Raw genomic sequence first — 9,768 nt, 5'->3', positions numbered from 1 at the left:
GGGCAGGGCAGAGACGGGCCAAGGGGAGACAGGCCAATGTGGAGGACATGTTGTATGGAGAGGGGGTGTTTGAGTAAGATAGGGGAGGGGGAAGGAGTTGAAGGGGAAAGGAGAAAAGGGAAGGAGTTGAATGGGGAGTGTGTGTGAGTAGGATGGGGAGGAGGAAGGAATTGAATGGGGAAGGAGTTGGATAAGGGAGAGAAGCGGGAAGGAGTTGGATAGGGAAGGGGGGGAGTTGAATGGGGAAGCAGTTGGATGGGGAAGGAGTTGGATAGGGGAGGGGGCAGGAGTTCAATGCGGAAAGAGTTGGATGGGGAGCAGGAAGGAGTTCAATGGGGAAGGAGTTCAATAGGGGAGGGGGCAGGAGTTGGATGGAGAAGGAATTGAATAGGGAGGGGGAAGGAGTTGAATAGGGAGGGGGAAGGAATGGGGAAGGAGTTGGATGGAGAAAGAGTTGGATAGGGGAGGAAGGAGTTGAATGGGGAAGGAGCTGAATAGGGAGGGCGAAGGAATGGGGAAGGAGTTGGATGAGGGGGAAGGACTTGAATGGGGAAGGAGTTGGATAGGGGAGAGGGAAGGAATGGGGGTGTTGGATAGGGGAGGGAAGGGAAGGGGGAGGAGTTGTATATGGAGGGTGTGTGTTTGAATTGGATAGGGGAGGGGGAAGGGGTTGGAGTAGGGGAGGAAGGTGGGGAGAAGGCCAAAGGGAAGGATAGGGGAAGGAGGGAGGGAAGGAATGGTAAGGAAGGAAGGAAGGAAGGAAGGAGAAGAGGATGGGAAGGGAAGGGTAATGGAAAGAAGGAAGGGAAGTTGGAGGGAAGGGAGGAGAGCTATGGGAAGGGAAGCAAGAGAAGGGAAAGTGGGGGAAGAATGGAGAGGGGGAGGGAAATGCAAAGGAGGAAGACAGTGAAAGAGGAAGGTGAGGGAGGGGGGATAAGTGGTGAAATGATCAAGGGAGTGGAAGGAAGGAAAGGAAGGACGGGGCAAAGGGGGGAGGGAGGGAGGGAAAGAGGAATGATGGGAAGGGAAGGGAAGGGAGAGGGAAGGAAGGAGAAAGCCTAGCCCCCTCCCCATCCCCAGAGCAGGTTTTCCTGCCAGGGAGCTGGGGTGGGCACTCAAGTTTTTCTCCTTACGTGGAGGGGGGGCTCCCGATTGGGATGACCGCTGTTCCTCTTCAGGCTGCCATTCACCAGGTTCTTTGTGTCCGCCTGGTCTTCAGCTTGTCTCCTTGGCGGATCTGTGGTGGCCATCGTCTCCCCCTCCCCCCCGGCACTCACCCTTCTGCCCTCCCTCTGCCCCCCCCTGCAGGTGATGAGCATCCTGAGCAACCCCAGCGGAGTGGCCCCCCAGTCCCAGGCCGACTTCTCCCTCTCCCCCCTGCACGGCAGCCTGGAGAGCGCCAACGCCATCTCGGCCAGCTGCAGCCAGCGCAGCGACTCCATCAAGTCCGTGGACAGCCTGCCCACCTCCCAGGCCTACTGCCCCCCCACCTACACCACCACAGGCTACAGCGTGGATCCCGTGGCCGGCTACCAGTACGGTCAGTACGGCCAGAGTGAGTATCCTTCCGTCTTCGGCTCTCTCCCCCCCCTCCCTCTCCCGGGGAAAGAGGGAACGCCTGGCGGGTTTCACCCCTTGGTGGTGGGAGGGAGGGGGCTGCACTCCTGCCTAATGGGCTTCCCCAGAAACCCCAAGGGTGGGGGGTGTCTGCTGGAGGCCTTTGGGACATCTGAGGCGGCCTCTCGTGTCAACCAGCGCCCCCAAATCCCACCTGGCCTTGCCTACTTTGGGGAGGGGGAGATGCCTTTGATCCCTCCCCCCTCCCAGTATCTATGGAGATTCTCATTCACCCAGGTCAGGGGTCTTCAAACTCGGCCCTTTTATGACTGGTGGACTTCAACTCCCAGAATTCCTAAGCCAGTCCTAAGGGGCTGGCTGAGGAATTCTGGGAGTTGAAGTCCACCAGTCATAAAAGGGCCGAGTTTGAAGACCCCTGATCCAGGTCCTGGTGGTCCCAAAGGTGCTTTTTCATCTTTGGACTTTGGGTTTTCCTTGAAGACGTTTCGCTTTCTTATCCAGGAGGCTTCTTCCGTTCTGACTGAATGGTGGCATGGATTCATTCAGAACTGAAGAAGCTTCTTGGATAAGAAAGTGAAACGTCTTCAAGGGAAAAAAAACAAGATTGGACACCCGCCCCCTCTTCTTCTTCCCAAGAGGAGAGCCTGCCTTGCGTTCAGGGGCTCTGAAGCTCTGAGGTGGGTGGGGGGCAACCCCTAAGGACCCCCCTGGACCAGGCAGTGAGTGCCCCTGGCCCCTTCTACAGCGATGGGTGGCTCGGCTCCCCTTTTGCCATCCCTTGGTCCTGGAGCTGTCCTGGTCTTTGACCTGGTGGTGTTTGGGGCACCCCCGTTTCCCCTCCCCTGAGGGCCCCCCCCAATTGACCTCTGGGTCCCCCTTTTCCTTTTAACGCGCTTCCCTTCCCCAAATGAGAAACGGCTGCCTGCGAGGGAGGGGGATATGAACGCTCCCTCACCTCTTCTTCCCCCCCTCCCCGTTTCTCTCTTGGGGAAGAAGCCCCCTCCCCAAAGTTTGGCCTATAACCCCCCCCCCTCGACCTTCCTCTCGCTTCTGGTGGGGAAACCCAGCCACAGATGGAAGTGATAAAAATCTTAAACAAATTCCAGGGCAGAGAGATGCCCTCCAGGCCCAGCCTTAGTCAACCCGTAGATGGGCCTGTCTTTGTGTTATGCACGTTGTGTGTTTGTGCAGGGCTAAGGACAGGAGGGGAAAATAACCCCCCCAAAAAGAGGAAATGCATTTGGAGAGGTGGGGGGGCCCAGATCTTTGGATAAGGGGAAGCGACCTGCCTCGCCCCTCTCCCAAGCTGGCAGAAGAATTTAGCAAAGGCGGCACCTGGCAAAATCTGATTTAAACCCGGAGGGGCTGGGATGCCCTGCCAGCCTCGGCTTTGGGCCCCTGGGACCCCCTGGCTCACCCTCAGGAGTTGAAGAAGCCGCCCTCCCAAGGGGGCCCTGAGCCGGCAGCCCCCTCCTCCCTGAGTCAGCAGGCAACCGGTCTTTGGCCGGGTGGACTTAAAATCTGTCCTTTTCTGCTCAGCCTTTTTTTTGCCAGCCATGGGCCCAAGCTTGAAGCTTTAGAGAATAGAATAAATAGAATAAAGAATAGAATAGAATAGAAGAGAAGAGAAGAGAAGAGAATAAGAAGAGAAGAGAAGAGAAGAGAAGAGAAGAGAGAATTGAATAGAATATAAAATATAATATAGTATAGAAAGAATAGAATAGAATGCAGACTAGAATAGAATAGAATAGAATAGAATGCAGAATGGAACGGAATGGAACGGAATGGAATAGAATAGAATAGAATAGAATAGAATAGAATAGAATAGAATAGAATAGAATAGAATGAAGAGAGATTGAAATGGAATGGAAGGGAGGAGAAGAGAGGAGAAGAGAAAAGAGAAGAAGAGAAAGGAAGAGGGAATAGAGAGGGAATAGAATTTGAGTGGAGTGGAGTGGAATAGAATAGAATAGAATAGAATAATAAGAAGAGAAGAGAAGAGAAGAGAAGAGAGAATTGAATAGAATATAAAATATAATATAGTATAGAAAGAATAGAATAGAATGCAGACTAGACTAGAATAGACTAGACTAGACTAGAATAGAATGCAGAACGGAACGGAACGGAATGGAATGGAATGGAATAGAATGAAGAGAGATTGAAATGGAATGGAAGGGAGGAGAAGAGAGGAGAAGAGAAACGAGAAGAAGAGAAAGGAAGAGGGAATAGAGAGGGAATAGAATTGGAGTGGAGTGGAATGGAATGGAATAGAATAGAATAGAATAGAATAGAATAGAATAGAATAGCAGGAAGGGACCTTGGAGGTCTTCTAGTCCAGCCCCCTGTTCGAACAGGAGACCCGCCTAGACCATCTGAGAGAAGTGACTGTCCAATCTCTTCTTAAAAACTTCCAGTGATGGAGCGCCCACGATTTCTGGTGGCAAGCCGTTCCACCAGTTGATTGTCCTCCCTGTCAGGAAGTTTCTCCTTAATTCCAGGTTGCTTCTCTCTCTCCTTGATCAGATCTTAGTTCTCTTTAATGACATCCCAAGCCCACCCTCCTTCCCGGCCCTGGGCCTTAGCTGTGCCCACCGTTGCCCACCTCCTTGCTCCTGACTCGCCGAGGAAGAGTGCCAGTCTGGAGAGTTTTAGCTGGTCCCAGAGGCCAAAAAGCTACACTAATGATGGCGCTTATGGAACGCGGAGGCGTGAAAAAAATTCCTAATGGATGTGACAAGTCTAATAAGAATTTTTGCTTGGAAGGGACCCCCCTTTGGGGAAGGCTGCATGACAGGACGCTGACGGCTGAAATTTGTTTACTTGCTGGCACCGAGTGGGGCTCTCCGCGCAATTCTTATTAATCTAATTTGAGACTGAAGAATTGCGGGCATGTGTGTGTGTGTGTGTGTGTGTATGTGTGAGGGGGCCGTGGGGAACATGCAAAAAAAAATAAATATTTGACTGAAGCTCAGCTAACAGAGAGTGTCACCGTTGGGTTCCTGGGTGCCCAGTCAAAATAAATGCAAAAAATATATTTATTTTGGCCCGCCGTCGAGATTGCAAGGGGTTCGCTCTCTCTAGCAGAAAACAAGTCAGTAGTTTCAAATGTTTCAAATCCTGTCGTTAGTTTGATCCGCGCTTTCTCAAATTGTGAATTTAGCACTGAATGCAACTGTGGTTTTTATGTCAGCCGAGCTACCAAATCTCTTTATGTTTAATTAATTCAGGTTTTTCTAACACCCTTATGATATTTATTTGGGGGGGGGGGGAGAATTAAAAAGAAACTTCTAAGGCATAAGAGTCCACCCTTGGGGACTTTAAGACTTTTGGACTTCAACTCCCAGAATTCCCCAGCCAGCATAGCTGGCTGGGGAATTCTGGGAGTTGAAGTCCAAAAGTCTTAAAGTCCCCAAGGGTGGGTACCCCTGTTCTAAAAGATTGGAAGCTGGAATCAGACTGCTTATTACCTCTACTATAAAGATAACATGAAGTCTGAATTCCAGCTTTGGAAATCTTTTTCTCCCTTAGCAGATTACAGCTAACAAGTCCCTTTTACAATATGTTTCACTTAAGTAATTCTATTATGGTTTAAAGTCAATCTTTCTTTCCAGTTTACTAATCAGTAGCCTCGCTCCCTCTTCAGCCCATTAAAACACTGATTTTTATATCGGAAATATAAGATCGGGGGGGTTCCTCATGTGGCATTCTTACAGAGCAAAAAGGGAAGGGATGTTAATTTTAATTTTAATCCATGCCAACCGCATCTGCTGGCGCCAGATCCACCAGTTGCTGCAATCCACCCACATTCGCTTAGGGAGATGCAGGGCAGAATAGGAATGCAATAAAAATTAAATTGAATGAATCTGACGCTCCTGCTTTGTCCCCTCAACTGGATCCCTGTCTTTACCCCCTTGGGAGCTGGCTTCTAAACGTGGCTGATTCCTGCCCTCCCCTTTGCAAAATTCCCCCAGAATTATTCAGTAAGGATCAATTTCGCAACGGGGGGGGGGGGAATTGCACCCCTAAGCTGGGAAGGCATCCGGGGCGACGTTCTCCTGCTGAAGCTCTGTCAACAGTGGCAAATTCTGGGAATTAAAGTCTTAAAGTCCCCAAGGGTGGATACCCCTGTTCTAAAAGATTGGAAGCTGGCATCAGACTGCTTATTACAGTGATGGCGAACCTATGGCACGCGTGCCAGAGGCGGCACTCAGGGCGCTCTCTGTGGGCACACCTACTGCCACCAGCTCACGCAGGTCCATTAGGCCACTGCTGGTGCCAGGAGCGTCAGCCCCACCCAGCACAAAGGAGGCCAAGCAGCTGGCTAGCAAGCTTGAGTAGAGGTGGTAGAGTGCGCCCCCGTGCGCTCGCTGGCCTGTGTGTGCGGGGGCTGATGGTGCCCTCGCCTTGCTCCGCAGCAATGGCACCCCCGCCCTACCCCCCTGCCTCACCCCACAGGACGAGCCTCCTGCCCACCGCCCCACCCACCAGAGACCCCCTGGATCTCCCCCAATCCTGCCCAGACCCCCCAGGCGTCTCCCCCACGAGCAACATCAAGGTGGCCACGCCCACCCCGGCCACGCCCACTCAGTCTGTTCTGACCATTACAGCCACCCCCACCCAGTGGGCCACCCCCACCCCCCCATGAAGGCACCACAATGCTGATGCGGCCCTGGCACTTTGCGATAAATAAGTGGGTTTGGGGTTGCAGTTTGGGCACTGGGTCTCTAAAAGGTTCGTCATCACTTTATGTTTAATTAATTCGGGTTTTTCTAACACCCGTACAATATTTATCGGGGTGGGGGGGAGAATGAAAAGAAACTTCTAAGGCATAAGAGTCCACCCTTGGGGACTATGCTATGCTGGCTGGGGAATTCTGGGAGTTGAAGTCCAAAAGTCTTAAAGTCTCCAAGGATGGATACCCCTGTTCTAAAAGATTGGAAGCTGGAATCAGACTGCTTATTACCTCTATTATAAGGATAACATGAAGTCTGAATTCCAACTTTGGAAATCTTTTTTTCTCCCTTAGCAGATAATAGCTAGCAGGTCCCATTGCGCCAGAGGGACTTGGTGGAAGCGGGAAGGCACCTGTTGCAAGGTTCACCTGTACATCGCCTTATTTATTTTTCTCTCTCCCTTTCTTTTGCCCCCGCTAGCTGCCGTGGACTACCTGACCAAGAACGTCAGCTTGTCCACACAGCGCCGGATGAAACTCGGGGAACATTCAGCCGTGCTGGGGCTCCTACCGGTCGAAACAGGCCAGGCCTACTGAAGGCTCCTTCCTGGGGTCCCCCCACCCCCAATCTCTGCCACCAAGGAAGCAAAATGGAAAAAAAAAAACCAAGAAAAAAAAAACCCCACTATAACTGCCAAACTTTCTGGGACCATCCTCCGTCCACCACCGGCTTTTCCCTTCGGAGACTCAAAGGACCAAACTCTTCCCAACTTTGCCTCCATCCCAGAGGCCCCACTGATTCCCCCCCTGCCCCCCAATCCTTGTTCTGTGTCCCAACTCCAGAGACGCTGAGTTTGTCAAGGACTTTTCTCAAGTGGGACCTCGGTGGCCAAGGCGGTGTCCTCCCAACGCTCCAGATGTTTCCATCGTTGTGACTGCTTGGCAGAGTCAACCTGGAAGCTGTTTGCTTCGTCATTATATAGCTAGATAGATACCGATATATTCTTTGGCTCACCTGCCCTCCCACCCGTGTGCCCCCCCCATCCCCATCATTTTTATTATAGTACATGATCAGTAATACACGGAAGAAGCCCGCCGATCCAAGGACCACGGGCGGGAGAGGGGGGGAGGGCTGCTTTGGACCAAATACACACAGTGTCAAGAAGCAAGATTGAAAAAGCTAACCACACACTTTGATCCTGGTTGGAAGAGGAGAGAGAGTTGCTATGTCTTGTAAATACGTTCATCTCTGCTCCGGGGGAAGGAAGTCCGGTGGGGAGTGGATCCGGCAGATTCAAAGAAAGCTCTGGGTTCCATCTTGAGTCATCTTCGCAAGGGCCACCTCCGGGTGCCTCAAAAGAGGGCAGATCCAGGCTCGTGTCCAGAGGCCTCTTCTTTGGGGAAAGTGACTGGTTCCCACTGTTTGGAAGCCCCCCCTGTCCAAGAGGAGAAAATTGGGGAGAGGGGATTAGGGAAGACAGAAAAATGGCATTCACACACACACACACACACTCATGACTTGAGTTGGTAGCAGGTGGCATCTTATCTCTGGAGGCTTCCTGGTGTGCAAAACATCTCCAAAATGGCATTTTTTCCCCCCAGCCATTTGCCCGTCCCTTGGAAATAAGAGGTGACCCAAAGGCTGACCAGGTTCCTGCCTGCTGCAAGACCACTAACCCAGATTGAGAAGGACAGCTTGGAGGAACAAGCCCCGGCTTCAGACGCTCACCCAGCAGGGAACCATGGGTTCCAGGGTGCATCTGTGATGGCCCTGGGGCACACTTCGGCGCCTGTCTGCTCCCACCCACTTCCGTGGCATTTTCTAACCAGCATGTTGCCACTTCCTTCTTTTAAAACCACAATTGTCTATTGCACTCTAAAATTAAGAGGTGGCAAAGTGGGCAGAGAATGATAAAAAGACTGGGTTACAAACAAACCTGGAAAGTCCCTTCTTCCAAGCCAGCATCCCACCTGCTCTTAGCTCCTCGTTTGGGGGCCTGTGGAGAAAGTAAGCGCTTTGGCTACACATCCAGCCTGTATTGCTCAAGGAAATCTGATTTTTTCAAGATTTTAGGGCTTTGGAAAGATCCCTCTAAAGAGAGGTAAATAATGCCACGTTGTTTACAGTTTCAACAAGGGCATCGTGACCTCCTGATCCAGCTCCTCTGTACCCAAAGGACCAACCACAGCTGGCCCTTGAGGATGACCCAGGCTCATTTTGCATTCCCATGTTTTCTAGATCCTAAATAGATCTAAAAAATAGATCCTAAATCGAATTCACCTGGAGTGTCAAATATAGCCTGGCAGAGTTAAGTGTTGGCAGTGTGGGTGCTGGCTGACCAGGGCGTGACAATTTTCCTTTTTTTGGAGAAAAAAAACTTGTAGCCCAAACTAGCCAACTTAACAAACATGAAGGAAATCAGGCTAGTCCTAGTTGCCATCTCTCTTTGCCTCAAGTGTACAAGCATTTAAACCACCAGTGTACAATAACTGCAGCTATTAAAAATAAAAGCAGAACCACAGAGCGGCTGATCTACCGAAATGTTCTCCTTTGATCAGATCTACTGGAAGGAAGCAAACTTGTCCTGATTTTTACTTTATTATTAACACCCACACGCTGTTTTGGTTTTTTTAAAAAAAATAACACCCAAGTATAGGAGTAGAAGTATATAGAAATATGCATCCGTTAGAGTAATGGCTTCGGAGGCAGAGAAGCACGAGAGCTTTTTACGTTACCGTTTGCTTTTAAAACACTTCGGCAATGCTTCCGCAACGTTTATTAAAGGCGGGGAGACTGTTAGCTGCTTCTGCTATTTATTTTTTTTAATGCATTTTAAAATTATTAGTGAAAAGGAAAAAAAAGGAGGTGGGCCATTGCTTTGAGCAGGATTTTTCCTGCATGCCTCAAATCAATCAGATTCGTGGGCTGTTGTCTACGCGGCGGCCTTCACTCATCCTTGTGAGTTTTCCCAGGATGGGCCGTAAGGTTTATTTATGACTCTTTAAAAAAAAAACCAAGAGTTTTGCCCCACTGGGCCAGTTCAGTGGGTCAACACAGCTCCTCTCAAGAAAACCCAAGGAAGTCTTTGCAGTTGAGCAAAAGCCATCAAAGTGGTTTCCTCCATTTTTCTTTCTTTACTGTTTTTGTTTTTTTGCTTATCTTCTGGGACTTGGGAAGAAGTGGAAAACAAGCCACCCCTTCCCATTTTTAGCAGACGCCCCGCTTCTCTGGCTGCGCCCCGACTTTTCTCAAGTCTCCTCAAGGGCTCTTATGGCTTCACTTGACTTTTGACTCTGGATCTCACCACAGCTCTGTCGCTCACGAGCAAAATTGCACACGAATGGCCATCGCCCGCCGGGTCCCCTCACCGGTTTGGGCAAGAGACCCCCTCCCCACAGATGGTGAGACCACCCGATCCTGTTGGATTTCCGCCGCTCGACCTGCTACCTTGACCTTCTGTGCTTAAAAGGAACAAAAATTATTCGGCAAACTTTCCTACCCAAATCGCTTCTCTCCA

At 50.6% G+C, this 9,768-nt stretch overlaps 1 protein-coding gene across 1 annotated transcript in view; it reads left to right on the top strand.

Moving 5' to 3' along the window:
* The window catches only part of LOC107297937 (paired box protein Pax-7), a gene marked incomplete at its 5' end in the record, with an annotated part of 41,952 nt that extends 35,105 nt beyond the window's left edge, over positions 1-6,847 (top strand). The window contains 2 exons of the mRNA XM_015827302.1: positions 1,309-1,555; positions 6,732-6,847. Coding sequence (XP_015682788.1) covers positions 1,309-1,555; positions 6,732-6,847 — 363 coding nt within the window. The remainder of the gene's footprint in view (positions 1-1,308; positions 1,556-6,731) is intronic.
* Positions 6,848-9,768: the final 2,921 nt, after the last annotated feature.

The sequence above is a fragment of the Protobothrops mucrosquamatus genome, unplaced genomic scaffold, assembly GCF_001527695.2.
Source record: "Protobothrops mucrosquamatus isolate PMUCROS unplaced genomic scaffold, P.Mucros_1.0 scaffold3602, whole genome shotgun sequence".
NCBI lineage: Eukaryota > Metazoa > Chordata > Lepidosauria > Squamata > Viperidae > Protobothrops > Protobothrops mucrosquamatus.
The sequence above is the reverse complement of the archived record's forward strand: the minus strand, read 5'-3'. Positions and strand labels throughout refer to the sequence as shown.